This window comes from Canis aureus, chromosome 2 (genome assembly GCF_053574225.1).
Source record: "Canis aureus isolate CA01 chromosome 2, VMU_Caureus_v.1.0, whole genome shotgun sequence".
NCBI classification, from domain to species: Eukaryota; Metazoa; Chordata; class Mammalia; order Carnivora; family Canidae; genus Canis; species Canis aureus.
This window is the reverse complement of record NC_135612.1, coordinates 55,372,532-55,393,302: the sequence shown is the minus strand read 5'-3', so window position 1 is coordinate 55,393,302 and position 20,771 is coordinate 55,372,532. Positions and strand designations below refer to the sequence as shown.

Below are 20,771 nucleotides of genomic sequence, written 5' to 3'. Positions count from 1 at the left end.
GATTAGAAAATCATCTAAATTTATTGCCAGCAGATCTGGACAAGAAATGCTGAAGGAAATTCTTCAGGCTAAAGGGAAATAATATCAGAGAAAATCTTAGACCTTCACAAATGAATGAAGAGGACAAACAAAAAAATACAGAGAACAAACTGGTGGTTTCCAGAGAAGAGGTGGATGGAGAGATGGATGGAATAGATAAAGGGGATTAAGACTTGGCTTGATGAGCACTGAGAAATGCATTGAGTTGTTCAATCATTTTATCGTACACCTGAAACTAATATATGGCACTGTATATTAAGTATACTTTAATTTAAAAGGAATGAATGAGGAGCAGAAATGATAAATATCTGAGTAAACATAGAAGATGTTTGTCCTTTTCTCTAAAAGATAGGACACTTTAAAGCAAAAATTATGTTACCTTGTGGTTTATAAAGTATATAGTTATATATAACAAATACAGCATAAAGGATATAGAGGGGATGGGGTAAATGGACCCATGTCTTCATACAACCCATGAAGTTGTATGATATTATCTCTAAGTAGTTGTGAAAAGTTCAGTAGGTGTATTGCAATATTTAGAGACACTACTCAAATATAAGACAAAGAGGTAGAGTTAACTATCGGTAGATAAAATGGAACTCTTAAATACCTGACTGTGTTAAAAGACAGGAAAAGGAGAACAAAGGAACAAATATCAAAAGAATTTTTTAGATGGTAGACCTAAGTCCAACCATATCAATTATTATATGAAATATTTGTGGACTAAACAGTTTAAAGGCAGAGATTGCCAAAATGAATAAAACAAGACTATATTCTGTCTAGAAGAGCTGCACTTGAAATACAAAGAGACAGACTATAAGTAATAGGATGGTAAAAGAACCTGCAAATGGGGAGCATGACATCAGATGCAATAGATTTCAACGCAAAACACAGTAGCAGAGATAAAGAAGGACATTCATACTAATAGAAGGTCAAGTCATCAGAAAGACATCACATGCATAAAGTGTTTATGTACCTAATAAAAGAGTTTCAAAATCCACAGAACAAACTTAACAAAAAAATTTTTTAAAGATTTTATTTATTTGAAAGAGAGAGCACAAGTGGGGGGCGGTGCAGAGGGAGAGGGAGAAGCAGACTGCTGAGCAGGAAGCCCCATTTGGGACTCAATCCCAGGACTCCAGGAACATGACCTGAGCCCAAGGCAGATGCTTCACCAACTGAGCCCTAAATTCAATCAAATTAAAGGGAGAAATAGACCATCTCTCAATCATAGTTGGAAGTTTTAATATTATTAACAACTGAAAGAAAAAAACACAAAAAAATCAGTAAAGACATAGATGATCTGAACATTATCAACCATACTGACCTAATTTATATTTCTAGAATACTGTAAATGTGCAAAGTAAATATTTTTAAGTGCACATAGTATAGTCAACAAAATAGACCATATGTTAGTCGATAAAGCAAGCCTCAATACATTCAAAGGGAATACAGAGTTTCTCTAACCACAATAGTGTGGGGATGGGGCACTTGGGTACCCTAGAGGGCCAGTGAGGGGATAAGTATGGGTTCAGAGAGCAAGCACAAGCAGGTGTGGAGGTAGGGGCAGAACATTATGAAGAAGAGACAGAGGATGGGTGAGGGCACCAATAACCCACCCAGACCCCAGCCTCATGGTCATTGGCTGCCACCTGCCTTCAGAGCTGCCAGGAGGGAGTGCTACTATCAAAATGGCCTAGGCCTTAAAGCTCAGGACAGAGCCCCAGAGCCCTTAAAGCTCAGGACAGAGCCTTCAGAGCTGCCAGGAGGGAGTGCTACTATCAAAATGGCCTAGGCCTTAAAGCTCAGGACAGAGCTTGGCTTCCTTGTCTACCTGAGGGACTAATAGCTTGTCCTCCCTGCTCTGGCCCCACAGAGGGAGAGCACCTAGCAACGTGTGGAGTGTGGCCATTCCAAGGTAAGCTGCTTGGGCTGGGGGGCTGGGATTCAGGTGGGCTTACTCTGTGCCAAAGGGGAGGGATGAGCAAACCCTTTGAAAGGACAGGAAGGGTCAGAGCGGAGTATACTGAGGGCTCAAGGGAAGGGCCTGCTCTGCCCCAGTAGGGAGCCCCAACCCTTGTTCTGACTGAAGGTACCAGTTGAAGGCAGCGACCCCAGAACCTTCCTCCCCACAGAAGAACTCTGTCCAGGGCTAGGCTGAAGGGGGATGGGAGGGGTTGGAAGTTCTGGTCCGACTACAGCCCCAGAACCAAGGGCTGCCACAGTGGCCCCACAATGTCTGTACTTAGTGACAGGACCCCATTGGGTTGAGGTCCAGGGCTACCCTCATCATTCTGTTCCCCTGAAAGCCTCAGGTGAAAGAAGATAAACTCAGGCCCCCAGCAAAGCCCCAGTGAAGTAGGCAGCATTGTCAGGACAGTGCAAAGAGAGAGGTGCTTTGTGCCCCAGTCTCTAGCTCATGGGTCGGGCCCTGCTCCTTTCCTTTCTTACAAGGAAAATGGTGGCTTGTTTCAATGAAAGCCAAAGGGAAGGGCGGCTGTTTCTCCTGGTCAGGAAGGATGCACTTCCTAGTGGGGGTGTCTGGGGGAAGGGGGCCATCGTGTGCTAGCATCATGAGAGCCGTAGTACTTGTACAGTGGTGGAGGTCAACGGCACTAGACCAGACCCTCTGGGGTTGAATACTGGTTTCTCCACCTACTAGCTTATACTCTCTCCAAGCCTTGGTTCCCTCAACTGTAAAATGGGAAAGCTAACGACATCTATTTTATGACAGTTGTTTTTAGGACTAAATGGGGTTTTAGCACAGTGTTTTGGCAGTAGATATTATTATGGGTGGAGCACCACATGTAGACCTAGATCCTCTATCTGAACGGACATCTCATCCAGACCCTGACTCAAATTCCAGGGCCCGGTTGAAGGTGGCCAGAGTGCTGCAGGGCTCCTACCTCCACTGGGGAACTTTCAGAGGGAGTCAGGGGTGGGGCCCTGCTTGCCTGGGCCTTTCCAGCTGGGTGATTCTCTGAGAGCTCTGGGCCAGGGGTCACAGGGAGGCAGCCAGCCTCTGAGGGCCCATTGTTCTTCTCTGAGCTGGGAAAGATGCCTTCTCCCCACCTCTCTTCCCCCTGATGCCTGACTCTGCATGCTCAGGAGCAGACCAAAGGTAAACAAACACTGCCATCTCTCCCTGTGCAGCTCACAAAGAGCTCTCAGTGTCTCACAATGGTCCTGTGATTCCCAGCCTTCTGAGCTCAGTGCCTCCAGTTCACAAATGAGGAAGTTGAGGCCCACAGGGAGGAAGTGGTATATGTGATGCCCCAAATAGAGAAGTGGCTCATCCAGGATTCGGTCTCCCAGTCCTGTATCTGGTAGTGCAGACTCAGGGGCACAACAAGTTCACAGCCATGCACCGACAGCTGCCCCGCCCCCCCCCCACCCCCCCATGGACATACACACAGACACACACAGTACACAGCCCAGGGAGATACAAAGGGAGGGGCAATGGCCTAAACCCTCCCTCCTCAGCAGCCAGGTGATGATAGCTAGGTTTCTGTTTGTTTGTTTGTTTGTTTGTTTGTTTGTTTGTTTGTTCTCCTCCCTAGATGAGCTTCACAGGTAACTGGAGCAGCAGAAGTCCTCAGCTTGTCTTGTCTTCTCCCCAGGTGGGATGCCTGCTGCCCCAGTAGGGGCCAGGGTACAGCTGTGGCCACTACTTGGCCTAGTGTTAAAGGGGGGAGAGGGAAGCAGGAACCAAGGTGCCCTCCCTACCTGAGGGATTGCCAGAGAGTATGACCAAAGGCTGAGGGCTGTGCATGTGACTGGTTTAAAATCAAAGGATGTGGAAGGGGAGAGACCAGAGTCTAGGGTGACCATCCAGGTTTTCCTGGGTTTGGGATGTGCAACTTTCAATTTTAAAACCTGGAAAGTTCCAGGCAAACTGGGATGAGCTGGTCACAGTCTTCCACAGCTTCTAGTCTGGGAAAACAAGACCTCCAGGAATACATAAAGGAGACTACAGGCTAGGGCCAAAAAGGAAACAAGAGTGTCAGGGATGAGAGAGACACAGCCACATGGTGGTTGGCACCTCTGCAACTTTGGCTGAGTAGCACCACTCCTCGTTTGCATATGGGTTCTTCCCACCCCAGTCAAATCTGCTGGAGTCAGGCCCCTCCCTTCCAACAAAGACACCCAGAGACCTGGGAGTGGTGGGCCACTTCTTTGGAGGTCCTTGCCAGCCTGGGATGGGTCAGTGCTCAACAGGCCCCAATTTTCACCTTCTTTCCTGGGGAACTGTCTCAGACCATATCTCTGGCACAGCCCAGGAGGCCATCTTTCCAAGTCCCTAGATGGCTCTGTTCCCAGTAGATATGAGAAACCTCTTCCTTCCATATAGGGAAATGGAAGGTAAAGGTGACCAGACACACAGCTGTGTGCCTTGGTTTCCTTATCCTGAAAACAGGGATACTGTCCCTTTTTTGTAGAATTGTATTAAACATCAAATGAGCAGCTGTTCAATAGAGGTTTGCTGCGGAGCCTGTTGGAGGAGATGCCTCTCTTGGGTCCAGAGGTCATTTGGGTTTCTGTTTCTTTTTTTTTTTTTAATTTATTTTTTATTGGTGTTCAATTTACTAACATACAGAATAACCCCCAGTGCCCGTCACCCATTCACTCCCACCCCCTGCCCTCCTCCCCTTCTACCACCCCTAGTTCGTTTCCCAGAGTTAGGAGTCTTTACGTTCTGTCTCCCTTTCTGATATTTCCCACACATTTCTTCTCCCTTCCCTTATATTCCCTTTCACTATTATTTATATTCCCCAAATGAATGAGAACATATAATGTTTGTCCTTCTCCGATTGACTTACTTCACTCAGCATAATACCCTCCAGTTCCATCCACGTTGAAGCAAATGGTGGGTATTTGTCATTTCTAATAGCTGAGTAATATTCCATTGTATACATAAACCACATCTTCTTTATCCATTCATCTTTCGTTGGACACCGAGGCTCCTTCCACAGTTTGGCTATCGTGGCCATTGCTGTTATAAACATCGGGGTGCAGGTGTCCCGGCGTTTCATTGCATCTGAATCTTTGGGGTAAATCCCCAACAGTGCAATTGCTGGGTCGTAGGGCAGGTCTATTTTTAACTCTTTGAGGAACCTCCACACAGTTTTCCAGAGTGGCTGCACCAGTTCACATTCCCACCAACAGTGTAAGAGGGTTCCCTTTTCTCCACGGTTTCTGTTTCTTCAGCTCAACTCGGGTACATGCAAGTCCCAGGTGTTGCCTCCAGAGAATGGCAAGATGGGAGATGGTTGAGGAAGGGGATACTGAGGGTGGTGAGAGTGGGGGGAGGGAGATTGGAGAGGATGGAATTTAGGATGAGAAGAACACACTGGATGAGGAGCAGGTCCCAATTGCTGGGAACCGAGGGGTTCTCAGCAGGCTCAGGGTAGGATTCATTTGTGATGCCCAGGTCTCTGGCATTCTTCAGCACACAGAGGCATGGATCTCCTTGGGCCCTGAGAGGCCCAGCTGACCTGCTGCCCTCCTGCCCAGTGGAAGGAAGGGGCTCCCCCATCATCCCGGCCTGTGCAAACAAACCCCCGGCGGTCTGGTCCCTGTTTCCTCTCAGGCCCTGACCGGGGCAGTCAGCACCATTAAGTTCTTCCTCTCTGAGGCTTTCCTGGGTCGCCACTTCGAGACCGTGGAGTTGGAGGGCAGCGAGCCCGAGCCAGGAGACCTCTTCCTGTTCAGGCTGTTGTCCCCCACCGGACGCTGGTGCGGGGCCCACGTGGGTGTGTACTGTGGCCACGGGGAGATCATCCACTTTGAAGGTGAGCATCTCCGGCTGGGACACCAGTGGGTGGGGCAGCGAGAACGAAAACCGGGTTCCATGCTGGAGGTGCGGGTCTCTGAAGATGGGCGACCCAGCACGCAGGGTGCAGGGCTCAGGGCCCCCAGGGCCTGGGAGATTTGGCTGCAGGATCAAGGCTGATCTGCGCCCACTGGGCGACCCCTGCAGGGAGGAATGTCGCCGGCCAAGGGCCTCACCCGTTACTGGGCTCCTATGAAGGCATCGTATCCAAACAGGGGCAGCGCCCAATGCTGCGCTCCCGCTCGCTGTGGCGTGTGCTGCGTAGACGTGGCGGCGTGGACCGCGTGGCTCTGGAGCACCGCGTGCGGGAGGCAATGGATGCGGACCCGCCCCCATATCACCCCACGCGCAGCAACTGCGTGCACTTTGCGCTGCGTCTGCTGGGCCCCATGCCCATCCCGGACCCCCTGCAAATAGATAGCGGTCCTATTAACTCGGTGAGTGCTGCCCAGCTACCCTTGCACCACCTCACCTCACCTCCCAAGCCAGTTAACAAATGCCGCTAACCAGTGTGCTCCTGCAAAATTCACACTTTCCCTCCCAGCCCGGGCCACGCTCCTCAAACACAAGGTCCACTTTACTCTGGCAGACCCAAAGCACCCAGAGGGAAACTAGGCCTGCCAGCTCGTGGAGATTCCACTTCTCTGAAACTCTTGGGCCCACTCCAGGAAGGCCCCAGCTCACAGATCTTGGCCACATCTGTTTCCTTCAGCCTACCAACTTCTAAACCCAGGCGCTGCCCTGGTCCTTGTTACCCTCCATTCCCATTCCCCCAGGGGAACCTGCCTATGGAGCCATCTTCCTGGGCCCTGTCCGTTTACACCCAGGCCCACAAATTCTGGTTCTGGAGACACTGGGATCCTAGTCTATAGATTAAGACTCAGCCCTATAAACTCTTCTTCTCACCGCTTCTTCTGCTCACCAAGTCAAGCCCTCTTCACCTCCTCCTCCAAGCCCAGGGAAGAGACCCCAGCCATCCAATCCGACGCCCAAACTCACGCCCAACTAGATCCCACCCCTTTTCCAAACCTGGCCACTACTTTCTAGATCCAGGCCGTCTTTCCTTGGGGGTACTTCTGGCCTTGGGAACTGAGCTGGGGGCCTACATGATCCAGGGGTCCTGACTGTCACACCAGACCTTACCCTAGCCTCTTTCTTCCCTCTCTCCCTTCCTTCCTAGGTGTCGGTGGACTTGAACTTGGCTATGGACTAGGTGTGATCTTAGGCCCTCCTGAATAGGCACGGGGCCTCAGAAATGGCCATTAAACTATTTTGCAAAGATGAATTCCGGGCTCACTGCCGCTTTTATTCAGTCTCCGCTTCTCTGCCTGCAGCCTGCTGTAGGCTCCTCACTAGGACAGACCTCCTTAAATTCTGTCGCGTTCAGGAACCCCCCACCCCCACCCCCGGCTTCCTGGTGAGAAACCAAAACACCACCAGAGGGCCCAGATTTTGCAGGAAAGATGTTGCAGGGAGACGGAGGGGCCTTGGTCTCTGAAGTGGGTCTCGGGGTGCAGTGCCTCGTTCCCGCTCTAGGACCGCCCCCCAGCGCTGTGACACAGCCTCCTCTTCAGTCCCCTGCTTTCCTTCCTCTGCGTGGGCTAGCGTGTGTGGCTGTGTCTGGAATGAGCGGAGCCCCTAGAGGCCCTTCCACCGAGACCCTGTGGTCGGGAGGGGGAAGGAGGGCGCTCTGCGTCTCCAGGAAGGCTGTGCCACCCCCAGTCCAGCGGCGGGGCGCGGAGGTGCATCCAGTCCTACTGGACCGAGGCTTCCCGACGGGGAGGGGGAGGGGGCGGGGATTTCCGAGGCCTGCGGGCGGGCCCGGCCCCCCAGGCTCAGCCCCGCCCCCCGCGGACACGCCCTCCGCTCCGCACGCGCCGGTCCCTTTAAGAGCCTCTCGGCGCGGCCCGGATTGAGAAATCAGCGCTCGGCCTCTGCCCGCGCCGACTGCGGCCTCCGCGGAGCCCGGCCCGCGCTGCTTCCCCGGCCCCGGCCCCGGCCTCCGCCCCAGCCGCCCCATGTCGGCCGCCCCCGCCTACGGCGAGGACAAGGGCGGCTCCGCCGGCCCCGGGGAGCCCGAGTACGGCCACGACCCGGCGAGCGGCGGCATCTTCTCCTCCGACTACAAGCGGTGAGGAGCCCGCGGCGCGCCGGCACCATGGACAGCGCCCGGCCGCGCGGACCGGAAGCCCGCCCTGCCCCCTCCCCCTCCCCCTCCCCCTCCCCCTCCCCGCGCCCGGCGGCGCCCGGGCCCTGCACCCCCCTCCCCCCCCCCCCCCCCCCCGTCCCCAGCCTGTCCCCAGCCCGTCCCCGCGGCCCCAGCCCCGCCCCGGGGCCCACCAGGAGGGCCCGACCCCGGCCCCCCAGCCCCGGGCGTGCCTGCAGTCTGTGGGTTCGCACGACAGCTTCCCCGCCCCTTCCACGCGGGGCGAGCTGGCTCCAGAGGACCGTGGGGGAGGCTCAGCGTCGGTGAGCTGAGCCTGGGGCCTGTCCGGGAAAGCTGGCCCTGCGCGTGCCCTCCGAGCCTCCCGAGCCGGGCCTCTCCTACGGATGGTTTCCCTGGTTCTGGCCCCACGCTCAGGCCCCCAGCTCCCATCAGGCTGGCGCTCACACACCTGCTTCCCACTTTGCCCCTGGAGTTCCGCCCTACGAGGTCTTCCCACTCTTGCCCTCCACCTTTGGCTCATTCTTTGGTTCTTTCCTTTATCTGTAAATCCTGAAACCAGCATTTTCAAAAAAATATTTTATTTATTTATTCATGAGACACACAAAGAAGCAGAGACATGGGCAGAGGGAGAAGCAGGCTCCCTGTGAGGAGCTTGATGAGGGACTCGATCCCAGGACCCCGGGATCACGGGGAGGGCCCCACCCTGGCCCTCTCCGTAGGCCTGCAGCCCCCTTCCCGACCTGAGGCAAAGGCAGATGCTCAACCACTGAGCCACCCAGGCGCCCCATGAAACCAGTATTTTAAGGGGGTTCTATGTCCATTCTTGTCCTAGTCACTGTGAATGCAGGACCATTCTCAGTCCTCGTCCTCTAGTGGCTCTAGATGGGAGCACAGAGGAAGAATCCATGCTGTGGAAGCAGTCAGAGGGAGGGATGCGAGGAGCTGGTGCCTGGCCTGGAGAACAGAGGCAGGGGAGCATGAAGGGTGTTCTAGGCAGAGCAAAGAACTGGTAGGGAGAGGGGAGATGGAGAGCCAGGCTTTGTAGGTGCTAGTGGGATATGGCCCAAATCGTTGTGCAATCCTCTGGAGTGACCAGAAATGAGGGTTCTGAGCAGGTTATACAGATTTGCATTTTAGGATTCTAGGCTGAATTATGCAGAAGAGATTGGGGTGTGCTAGTTTGAGCAGGAAACAAGGGGTGGTGTGGAAGTTGGGGGAGGGGACATGATGGTGGGAGGGGCAGAGGATTTGAGGGCTTTTGAGACTGTAGAAGTCACAGACCTGATTAACTGGGGGAAGAAGGTAAGTATAATACTCAGATTACTATTTCTTGTAACTGGATAGATGGTAGTGCCTTACAGTGTGTTTGGAAATAAAGATGTTACAAACAAATTTGTGAAAATAATTTGGAGCCCAGCTTTTGAGAGCCTGAGATTGTAAACTCTGGGGGGTATTTAAGCCTAGGAGCTAGGAGATTTTAGGATTTGGATTCCAGGACAGATTCTTAACATATATATATTTAAATAAATATATTTAATATATATAAATAAATATATTATATTATATTATATTATATTATATTATATTATATTATATATATTAAAGCCACAGAAGGAAGTGAAGGTAACCCAGGGATATAAAATGAGTACAGACAGTGCACAGATAGGAACTTTAAAGACACAGACATTAGGGATGACCAGAATGCAGTGGAAGAGTGTTTCAAGGTAACTGAGAAAAAGTAAACTGAAGGCATCATGCGGTTTCAAGGAGGCAGCAATCCATAATGTCAACCCAAACAAGGGAAAGAAATCACGACCATTGGCTTGACAAAGAGTCGGTCAACCTCTCCCTGTTCTGCTCCCCACTTCCTGTTCTGTGGGACAAGTCTGGCGAAGTCAGAAGAGGGGGAGCTGGGTTATTTTTCCTCAACATTCTATTACGAACAATGTTAAACATACAGAAAAATTGATTTTATAATACAAGGAATACATACATACCCTCCACCTAGATCCAACCATTGTTGACATTGTGCCATGTTTGCTTTATTTATTTTTTAAACATATTTTATTTATTTATTTATTTATTTATGAGAGACACACAGAGGCAGAGACATAGGCAGAGGGAGAAGCAGGCTCCCTGCAAAGAGCTCGATGTGGGACTCAGTCCCCAACCCCACCATCACGCTCTGAGCCAAAGGCAGATGCTCAACCGCTGAGCCACCCAGGCATCCCTGCTTTATTTTTTTTTAAGATTTTATTTGTTTATTCATGAGAGACAGAGAGAGGCAGAGACATAGGCAGAGGGGGAGGCAGGCTCCCTGTGGGGATCCCGATGCAGGACTCCATCCCAGGACCCCAGATCATGCCCTGAGCCCAAGGCAGATGTCCAACCGCTGAGCCACCCAGGTGCCCCTCAGCCCTAAATTCTTATCAGCGTCTCAAACCAGGTTAAAGTGAATAAAGGAGCAAATAAGAGATAAATAAATAAAACACAGTGAATGGGAAATTTGGTTTCCAGAAGTTTGTAAAGGGGAGAGAGAGAGAGAGAGAGAGAGAGAGAAAGAGTAGCTGGAGATAATTAGTTCAAGAAGGTTTATTTTATTTTTGCTGTTACTTTTGCTTATTATCTGGATGGGGAGCCTGGAGCAAGTCTAACTGCTGATGGGAAGGAGCCAGTTGTGTGGGAGAGGCTGAAGGGAACTGAAGCAGGCCTGGACCCCTGGGTGGTGGGAGGGGAAGCCTACAGAGCTGCCTTTGAGGAGGATCACTGCCCACGGGGAGGAGAACAGGAGAGGAGACGCAGATGTTTGGGAGCTGCAGGGGATTTTATCTGAGGCCTTTCATTTTCATGAGAAACAGGTGGTGAAGCTCTCAGAGCCAGAGAGCAAGGCTGTGGGTGGGGATTTGAGGCACATTGAGCAGGTCTGAAATCCAGCGAATAAAGCCAACTACTCCTGGCAGGGTAGGGGCAGCAAGGATGGGAGGGCCTTGGGTATGAGAGAGAGAGCAGCTAGAGGGACGGGCTGGGGGGCTGGGCCAGGTGGGGAGGAAGTAGAGACCAGAGAATACTGAGAAGGAAGGAAGGAATCAAGGACCTGGCTCCGGGTTCGGGTCAGAGTGGGAAGGGGTTGTACAGGGTTTCTGAGGAAGAGCAGTTCTGGGGAGGCAGGGGTCCAGATGTGGCAGGAGAGTGGGAGTGAGGAGGGCATCCCTCACCTCTGTCTGGATCAGCTCCCCTGGCCCACAGGCCAGAAATAGGGGTGGTTTACTCCCCAGTCCCTGCCGTCCTCCCCATCTGGAGTCCTATCTCTGAGCCACGAAAAGGAAACCAGAGCCTCCTTCCCTGCCAGTGTCTGGTTTCTGAGTTTCGGGGGCGGACCGTCTAGGACAGGGACAGGCGTCCCTGGCTCCCTGGTTGGCTCAGTCTCATCTCAGAGCAGGACCCGGTGCCCCATGCAGCGATTCCTGCAGCTCCCGGGGGCTGTGGTGAGGCCAGGGGGCAGAGGGGCTGGCGCAGCTGACCAGGAGGCTGCCAGCCCTGTGCTGGCCCCTGAAGGCGGGCCCCCACCCTGGTACCAGGCCCTGCAGCCTGAGGAGCTCCGGTGGCTGCAGGCCCCCGAGGAAGACACAATCCCGGAGGCGTCCCTGGAAGGGCCTGGCCCGGAGCCTGGCCAGAGCCAGAGCCAGCCGCTAAGGTACAGAGGAACTCCCAGGGCCCCTCACCCCCATGCCAGGAAGGGTGGACAGCTGCTGCTCTAGCTCAAACTCCACCTCCCCAGGAGGAGGTCTAGGTGGGTGGGGGCATCAGGGGTGCAGTGTGGGGGCTGAGTGTATGAGGCGATGAACATAACTCAGGCAGCTCTGGCAGGGGGGGATAGTGTTATGGTTCCACCTGGACCTTCCCCCTCCCAGGTCCCGGCTGCAGTGGGCTCTGGGTGAGGTTTGGAGACAGGCTAAGATGCAGAGTTTGGGCAGCCCACCCCCACCCCCACTTCTAATGGATTGGGATTCTGGTGGTGAGGAGAGGGAGGAAGGTGTATATCAAGGAGGTGAGCACGTCTGGCCTCAGTGTCTGGGTGGCTCTGGCCACCCCCTGGAGAGTTCCTCGGCCAGGTCAGGCCAGGGGTCAGGGCAGAGAGAGTGCGGTGTAAGGGGATCTGACCACAGAGGCTAATGTTTCATGGCTTCGGAGCCTTGCTGTGCATCCCTCGTTCCCTCTCCCTCTCGGGCACACAAGATGACGACCCGGGGGTGGTCACATCCCAGGAGGGGGCTGATGTCTGCTCATGGGCATTTGACAGTCCTGCCTGGCTCCCTGTGCCATGTACCCACAGGCCCTCCCCTCCCTCAATTCTCCTTGGCCGGCTGGAGCCTCCAGGGCCTGGAGTATTTGCACCAGGCCGGGAGGGTGGGAGTAGTATAGGTGCTGCAGCACGGCCCCAGGGGTGGTGCATTTGACAGGGGCCTGTGGCATTTCTAGGAGTGGTGAGGACACTCCGGGTGAGGAAGTCTGCTTTAGAGAACACCCAGGCAAACTCCAGCTGCTCCCAGTCAGGTCACCCAGGCCCACCCCTCAGGAGGAGGCCGGAGGGTCCATGAGGCTGCCTGTGTTTGATCCTAGAAGCCTAAATTCATCTTCCAGCATCTCAAATAGGAGTTGACTGGACACTGGGGAATGAGGCCAGAGTGACAGTTTTGTCGAGAGGGTGTATGTGTACGTGGTGTGTGTTGTGGAGGGGCTTGGGTGTGGGGGTGCATTGGGTGGGATGTGCACATCCAGATAGGGGTGTGGGGGGGAATGGAGAAGTCTTGTGGGAATGTGTGTGTTTGTGGGGGTCTAGGGATGTGGGTGTGAGGTATGTGTTAATGCATATGTGGGTATATGTGTGTAGAGTTTCTGTGGGAAGTGTCTGAACGTGTGGTGTATGTGTCTGTGATCGTGTGTTTCTCCAAGGGTCGTGGGTGTGTATGAGTTTATGTATGAATTGTGTGTGTCTGGGGGTACAGGTGTGTCTGGGGATGTGTGGATATATCTATGGGGTGGAGGTGTGGGGGTATGGGTATGTCTAGGGGTGTAGGTGTGAGGTGTGTCTGGGTGTGAGAATGTCTGGGGTCCAGGTGGTCTGTGGGGTGTGGGTATATCTGGGGGTGTGGGTATGTCTGGGGTACAGATGTGTCTGTGGGGGGGATGTGGGGATGTCTGGGGTACAGATGTGTCTGTGAGGGGTACAGGCGTGTCTGTGGGGTGCAGGTGTGCCTGTGGTACGTGTGGATGGTGCTGGAGCGTGGAGGGGGTATTGGGATGTGTGGGTATTTGTGCGATGTGTGCTGTGAGCTGTCCATATGGTGGAATGTGGCAGTTCAGCGGCCTGCACTCATACTCGGGGACCGGGGTGCCCAGCGTTTATCCTCCCGCAGCCCTAATGGTGCCCATGCTCAGCTGCACCGTCTGGGCCTCCTGTACCCCGTGGGCTTGAGCTCAGCCTGCAGGAGTGGACCACCTGGCCTGTGTTTGGGAGAGTGAGAAGATCCTCTGATCTGGGGGCGTTTAGATGAGCATGGCTGGGGCTGGACATTCTTCTGCCTTCTGTGATGACTAGCAGGTCTTCTGTGTCCTGGAAGACATTAGCTTTCTATCCTGCTTTCCACCAAAAAATCTGTTCAGGAAAGACCCTTTCTAAAACCCTTGGATCATCCATAGCTTAGCTCTGCTTCTGTCCCTTCTGAGTGTGCGTTAGGCACTTGGGCATCTGTGCAGAAGGCAGCCCATGCATCACGTTGGCTTCTTCCCTTCCTCTCGGCCTTTGTCGCTGACTTGCTTCTCAGCACCGGCAGCACGGCCACCCTGGCCTGTCTGTGACTGTTGTCCTGCTCATCCCTGCTGTCGCTATTCGCTTCAATTTCTGACATTCTGCTGTCTCTAAATATGTCATTGCTTTTTTTTTTTTTTTTTTTTTTATGGGTTGTCATTGCTTTTTAATTTCTACTGTTAGTGATAACCTTTCTAGGCTGGGTTCTCCTGCCTGGCTCAAAAGCTGTGGCTTATAATCTGGAAGATGAGAGAATTGTGCAGGACTCTGCACACACTGATCACCACATCTTGGAACCGTTTTGGCAACACATGAGCACATCAGTTGTCCCACAGCTGTCTTGGCTGTGTATAGAAGCATTTTTTCCATGAGTCTATTCACAGGTTCACTTCTTTGACCACCTACCCCTAGACCTCTGAGTATGGTCAGGCAGGTTGTTCACTGCACAAGGGCACATGACTGAGGACTACCAGACTATGCTCCACTCTTTGAAAGGAGAGCGATAGCTCAGGGCTATGTCTCCTTGGAGGGACTAACAGGTGTGGATATGCTTGCAGCAGCCCTTACAATGAAAGCTGGATATAGACCTTAAATCTATATTGGTGCTTTATTTTGTTTTTGTTTGTTTGTTTAAGATTTTATGTATTTATTCATGAGAGACAGAGAGAGGCAGCGACATAGGCAGAGGGAGAAGCAGGCGACATTCAGGGAGCCCGATTCAGGACTCAATCCCAGGACCCCAGAATCACAACCTGAATAGATGCTGAACCGTTGAGCAACCAGGCGCCTTAATGCTTTATTTTGAATATTAAATTTTTGTTTGCCATATCCCAAATATTTTCCTTTCTGTTGCTTTATAGGCTGTATTGTGTCCCCTTCAAATTCCTATGTTGAAGTCCTAACCCCTGGTACCTCAGAATATGACTATATTTGGGGCAGGGGTCTTTAAAGAGGTGATTATGTTAAAATGAGGTCATGAGGGATCCCTGGGGGGCGCAGCAGTTTGGCGCCTGCCTTTGGCCCAGGGCACGATCCTGGAGACCCGGGATCGAATCCCACGTCGGGCTCCCGATGCATGGAGCCTGCTTCTCCCTCTGCCTATGTCTTTGCCTCTCTCTCTCTCTCTCTCTCTCTCTCTGTGTGACTATCATTAAAAAAAAAAAAAAATTTAAAATGAGGTCATGAGAGCCCTAACCCATTCTGATTGGTGACCTTATAAGAAGAGGAAATTTGGGGGCACCTGGGTGGCTCAGTGGTCGAGTATCTGCCTTCGGCTCAGGTCGTGATCCCAAGATCCTGGGATCAAGTTCCACATTGGGCTCCCTGCATGGAGCCTGATTCTCCTTCTGCCTGTGTCTCTGCCTCTCTGTGTGTCTCTCATGAAAAAAATCTTAAACTAAAAAAGAGGAAATTTGGACACAGGGAGACACAGTGGGAAGACCATGCGCAGACACAGGAAGACCACCATCTATAAGCCAAGGAGAGAGGCCTCAGAAGAGGCCACTGCCCATGCCCACTACCACCATCTCAGACTTCTAGCCTCTAAAATTTTGAGAAAATAAATTTAGGTTGTTTAAGCCCACACAGTCTGTGGTACTTTGTTATAGCAGACCTAGCCAACAAATACAGTTGCCATATTTGTTTTTTTATCTTAAATTTAGTTTCATATACAAAAGTTTTAAAAAATTAAACCTTAGCCATCTGGTTACTGATAATTTTATGACCTTGAAAATAAGAATTTCCCTTTCCTCTTCCGTATTTAAAAATCATTTCATTATTTAAAAAAAATGTGGGGTTTATTTTGGTTAGAGACATGTGTACAAGTTAAATTCTTTGCTGCATAGCAGTTGTCCCAACAGCATTTATATATGGGAAGGAAAGGTTCTTCCTTCCATTGGTGAGTTGTTCCTAATGTATCACTTTAGATTCATTTATGGGAAAAAAAAAAAATTGCCCCCTATGACCTTTGACTTTCTGTTGTTAGCCTGGTACCAGGCAGTTTTGTCATTGCTGTGTTGATTTGTGTTTGGAATTCCAGGAGGATGAATTCTGTCATTTATTCATTGTTCTCTTCTTTCCCCAGACTATTCTTTGGAGTTCTTAACCATTCATTATTTTTAGATTTCTCTGGGCAAATTTTGCTGCCACTTCAGGATGTTTGACAAAATGCCTTCATTGAACTTGCAAGGGGCATTGCATGAAATTTATGTATTGGCCTGAGGACTACCTCTATTCCCTTCAGCCACGTGCAAGGGGTTATTTATCCAAATCTTCATTTATTTCCCCCATGAGGTTTTTATAACTGCCTGAAATCACTGTTGAATGTTAAGGGACAGCTCTGGCTTTTGCTGTGAAGCCATTTCAGTAGATTTCTGGAGCTCTGGGACCCCTCCAGTCCCTGGGGTTAGATCAGTCTGTGGAGTCGGGGCTCAGGACACACCTGGGGTGGGCTAAGGGTATCCTGTTTCTGTTTGGATACCAGCTCCAGATCCTTCCCGTCTATCCAACTGGCCATTTTCTGGGCAGGGTCCATACCTTTCCTACCCCAAACCTTTCTTCTTCTGGCTCTAGGTCCCCGGCTGTATAGGTTTCCTGGGGTGCTAGAAAGAAGTGCCACAGAGCGGGTGGTTTAGAACAACACATGTATTGTCTCACAGATCCCGAGGCTAGAAGTCCAAAATCAAGGTGTCAGCAGGGCCATGCTCCCTCTGAAACTTGTAGGGGATCTGTGCTCATCACTTTGTAGCTTCCGGTGCTGGCGATCTTTGGTGCTCTTTGACTTGTAGATGGATCACACCAATCCTCTGGCTTCACATGGCATTATTTCCATGTCTCTCTCTTCACACGGCTGTCTTCTTATGAGGACACCAGGAATACTGTGTCAACCATTCATCCTAACTAATGACAACTGTAGCAAGTCTGTTTCCAAAAAGGGTCCCTGGGGTCCTGGAGGTTAGGACTTCAACAGAGCTTTTTTCAGGGGCACCCAGCTCAACCTGCACCACACCCTGGCCCACGTTTCTCTGACCCCAAGTCCCCTACCCATGTCGCTTCTTTCTATCCTCTTGATGGATACCCCCACCCCCACTCTCGTGGCCTCCCCTGACCTCCTGTGCACCCCCAGGCATGATGACCTGAAGGAGATGCTGGATACCAACAAGGATTCCCTCAAGCTGGAGGCCATGAAGAGGATTGTGGCTGTGAGTGGGAAAGGGGTCCTCAGGGCAGGGTGGGTGGTGGGTAGGAATCAAAGAGCTGCTCTCCTTGTGTCCTTGTGGACTTTCCCCTAATAAGTGTGGGCCCCTTCCTTTCTCCTTCCCACCACCCAGATGATCGCCCGGGGAAAGAATGCCTCAGACCTGTTTCCCGCTGTGGTGAAAAATGTGGCCTGCAAGAACATAGAGGTGAGCACCACCCAGTGATGGATCTCTCATGCTCACCTCCATCGGGAATCAACTCCGGCCGGTTGGGGTGAGGAAGGGAAGGATCCAGCCCCTGGGGGCCTGACTTGCTCGGAATGTTCTTGGTTCAGGATATGTCCCTGAATCAGATGTGGGTCCGAGTGGAGGCCCCAGGGCACAGTAGGGATGCTGCCCCCCACTGGGGGAATTTGCCTGTGTGATCACAGCCGGCCAAGTGATGGCATATCACAGGGTGGGGGGCACCAGTCCTGCTGAGAAACCTGCTCTCCCCAGGTGAAGAAGCTTGTCTATGTGTACCTGGTACGTTATGCCGAAGAGCAACAAGACCTGGCCCTGCTGTCTATCTCCACCTTCCAACGTGGCCTAAAGGTCAGAGGTTTCGGTTTGCCTCCCTGGCACCTGGGGTTGTGGATGCCATGTAGAAGGAGGCCAGGGAGAGGCTGGTGCCTGAAGGAAGCAGCTCTGGCCTTTCCTACCTGCCGAGAATGGGGAGGGTCAGCGTCAGAGAGAAGGGCCAAAGGGACCCTCGGACGGTGGAGGCTGGCTCAGTAGGGGGTTGAGATGCAGAGTGGGTGCCCTGAGAGCGTGCAGCCCCTCCTCTGAGATGCTCAGGATGATGGTTGCCTCAAATGTGAACCAGTTAAAGCCCTGGAAGTAGAGAGCCCTGGGCTCCCTCCCAGTCGCACTGGTGTGAAGGATCCGGGGTCCATAACCAGGCAAAAGCTAGCTTCCTTAGGACAGGACTGTGAGGGCCACGGCTGACCTGGGCTCCTCAGCTCTGTGTGTCAGAGCCTGGGTGCTGGCAGGTGGGCCTGGGCTGGGTTTTTGTGGAGAACAATTAGTTTGGAACCTTTTCACCTGTGACTTGTTACGGAGGACAGAAGGGCTTACTGAACACAAATGAGCTCTACCGACAGGAAAGCAACAGAGTTTACCCTGTAGGAGAGCTGCCTCAGACTCCGGGGTGAGTTCAGAGGTCAGCGCAGATGCCATAAACAAATGACTGTCCACTTCCAGTGAGTTCAACACAATTATTCCTCTAGAGCTGAAACAAGCTCTAGGTGATCATTCTTCTTCCTTCTTTTTAAAAAATTTATTTTTTAGAGAGGGAGAGACAATCTCAAGCAGACTATGCACCAAGCATGGAGCCGAGGGCAGGGCTCGATTCCAGGACCCTGAAGTTATCACCTGAGCAGGAACCAAGAGCCCCGAGGCTTAACCCACCATGCCACCTAGGCGCCCATGATGACCGTTCTGTTTAGCACCAGAAGTAGCTGACTTGTCTTAGATGTCCTGGTGTATGCAAAACACCTGCTTTTAAAGGCTGGCTCATATCTGTTGTCCTGACAGGCTCTTTGAGGCAGGTAGAAATTGAAATCACCAAGGGGCACCTGGGTGGCTCAGTTGGTTAAGCATCTGACTCTTAATTTCGGCTCAGGTCATGATGTCTTGAGAGATGGAGCCCCATGTCAGGCCCTGCACTCAGGCAGGAGCCTGCTTGGGATTCCCTCTCTTCCTCTCCCTGTGTCCCTCCCCACCTTTTCCCCTTCTTTAGAAAAATCAATCAATCAATCACCTAAAGGAAAGAGCAGTGGGAAGATTCAAATCCTTTAGAATGGAGTGGGTGCTAAATCCCCTCATACTATGTAAACTGAATATTCTCCACTTGTGTTTTGCATATGACATGCATGTGTGATGGTCTCCACAGCATGCTTTCCTGGTCGGTATATGTCAAGGAGACAGAAGCCAGTATCTCTGAACGCCATTCTGTTCTCTCTCCACAGCAGCATTTTCAGCTCAGATGACAACCATTAACTCCCCTAGTCTTTCTGCACATGTAGCTCACATTCCTGTGAGAGCATCTCTGAAAGGTCTAGCTCAGCTTTTCGTGATCAGCTGGTTCAGTAGGTTGCTGAGCAGCCTGAGGACTGACTGCCCAGATCCGGGCCCAGCCCTAGGTCACTGTGCTGTGGCCAGCAGGAGGGCCTGACAGGGTCTGCCTCTCAGGCGGGGCAGCGAGCAAGGGCACTTGCATTTACATTTAGTCAGCCAGCAGTACCTGGGTATCCCCGGCCACACATTGTGCAAGGTTAATTCTTAAAGACAAAACCAGAGGATCGATCTATCTAGATTGGCAAGTGATCTTTTTATTTGAATCAGGGTTAAATCCTCTTAGAAGAACTATTCTAGGATTTTTGCATAGGCAAGTTCTACATTTACCCAAAGCCTCCTTAGTCCACTCAGTGCAAGGATTCTCGAGAAGAGTGGTTAGCAAACTTTTTCTGTATACTGTCAGGCAGTAATTTAGACTGTGTAGGCCAGATAGCTTCAACCCTGCAACCACTCAACTTTGCCCTTGAAGTGTGTAAGAACCTGTCAATGAGTGGGCATGGCTGGGTTCCAATAAGTTTTTTAAAAAGATTTTATTTATTTATTCATGAGAGACAGAGAGAGAGACAGAGAGAGAGAGGCAGAGACACAGACAGAGGGAAAAGCAGGCCCCATACAGGGAGCCTGATGTGGGATTCGATCCCGGGACTCTAGGATCATGCCCTGAGCTGAGGCAGGCGCTTAACTGCTGAGCCAGCCAGGTGTCCCTAAATTTTAATTAATAAAAAAGGCAGAAGACAGATTTGGCCTGAGGACCATAATGTTCCAACCTTTGCTCTAGAACATATCCAACAGGCCATCTCCAGTGACAGAGATGTCACTCCTTCATAAGGCAATTTGCTCCAACTTAGGACAACTACAATTTCTTTTAAAACCATTATATTGTGGGACGCCTGGGTGGCTCAGTGGTTGAGTGTCTGCCTTTGGCTCAGGTCGTGATCCCGGGGTCCTGGGATCGAGTCCCACATCGGGCTCCCTGCAGGGAGCCTGCTTCTCCCTCTGCCTATGTCTCTGCCTCTCTCTGTGTCTCTCATGAATAAATAAAAATCTTTAAAAAAATTAAAAAATGAAACCATTTTATTGTCTCAAAACCTCCATAGCTACATTTTTAAAAATTTATTTCAAACTCACAAAAGGCACAAAGAATAGTATAATGAATATCTATATGCCACGCATAAGAAATGAAAAATTTATCAATAGCCAAAGCCCCTTATGTCTCTTCTCCTGTTTATCGTTCATGTGCATACATTTACTGTCTTACTATTTATTTATGCATTCCTAAATAACATATAATATTGTTTTGTAAATGGTATCACATGATATATGTGTTCCTCTAAAACTCATTTTCTTTCTGCTGTTGTTGTTTTTTTTTTTTTTTTTAAGGATTTTATTTATTTTTGAGAGACACAAAGAAAGAGAAAGAGGCAGAGACACAGGCAGAGGGAGAAGCAGGCTCCATGCAGGGAGCCCGATGCAGGACTCGATCCTGGGACCCCAGGATCACTCCTTGAGCCCAAGGCAGATGCTAAACTGCTGAGCCACCCAGGGATCCCCATATTTCTGCTGTTGTTAATGACTCTGGGCTCTCCTGTACATTAGAACCATTCATTT

The 20,771-nt window shown here is 51.3% G+C and overlaps 2 protein-coding genes across 9 annotated transcripts in view; both read left to right on the top strand.

Annotated features, from left to right (window-relative positions):
* Positions 1-7,157, top strand: part of LOC144298604 (uncharacterized) — a 32,097-nt gene extending 24,940 nt beyond the window's left edge. For 3 of the 4 annotated variants that reach the window (XM_077873739.1, XM_077873754.1, XM_077873746.1), the window contains exons 3-6: positions 1,916-1,957; positions 3,600-3,659; positions 5,630-5,831; positions 6,020-6,424. In XM_077873739.1, coding sequence (XP_077729865.1) covers positions 3,600-3,659; positions 5,630-5,831; positions 6,020-6,378 — 621 coding nt within the window. In that variant the 5' untranslated portion in view covers positions 1,916-1,957 and the 3' untranslated portion in view covers positions 6,379-6,424. Of the gene's footprint in view, positions 1-1,915; positions 1,958-3,599; positions 3,660-5,629; positions 5,832-6,019; positions 6,425-7,052 lie in introns of those variants that run through there. The other variant, XM_077873761.1, reaches the window with a different exon arrangement.
* Positions 7,158-7,790: 633 nt separating this feature from the next.
* The window catches only part of AP3B2 (adaptor related protein complex 3 subunit beta 2), a 33,516-nt gene continuing 20,535 nt past the window's right edge, over positions 7,791-20,771 (top strand). Inside the window, exons 1-4 of one of the 5 annotated variants that reach the window (XM_077873627.1) lie at positions 7,791-8,003; positions 16,973-17,048; positions 17,178-17,252; positions 17,544-17,639. In XM_077873627.1, coding sequence (XP_077729753.1) covers positions 7,891-8,003; positions 16,973-17,048; positions 17,178-17,252; positions 17,544-17,639 — 360 coding nt within the window. In that variant the 5' untranslated portion in view covers positions 7,791-7,890. Of the gene's footprint in view, positions 8,004-11,117; positions 11,734-16,972; positions 17,049-17,177; positions 17,253-17,543; positions 17,640-20,771 lie in introns of those variants that run through there. The other 4 variants (XM_077873612.1, XM_077873607.1, XM_077873633.1 and 1 more) reach the window with 4 other exon arrangements.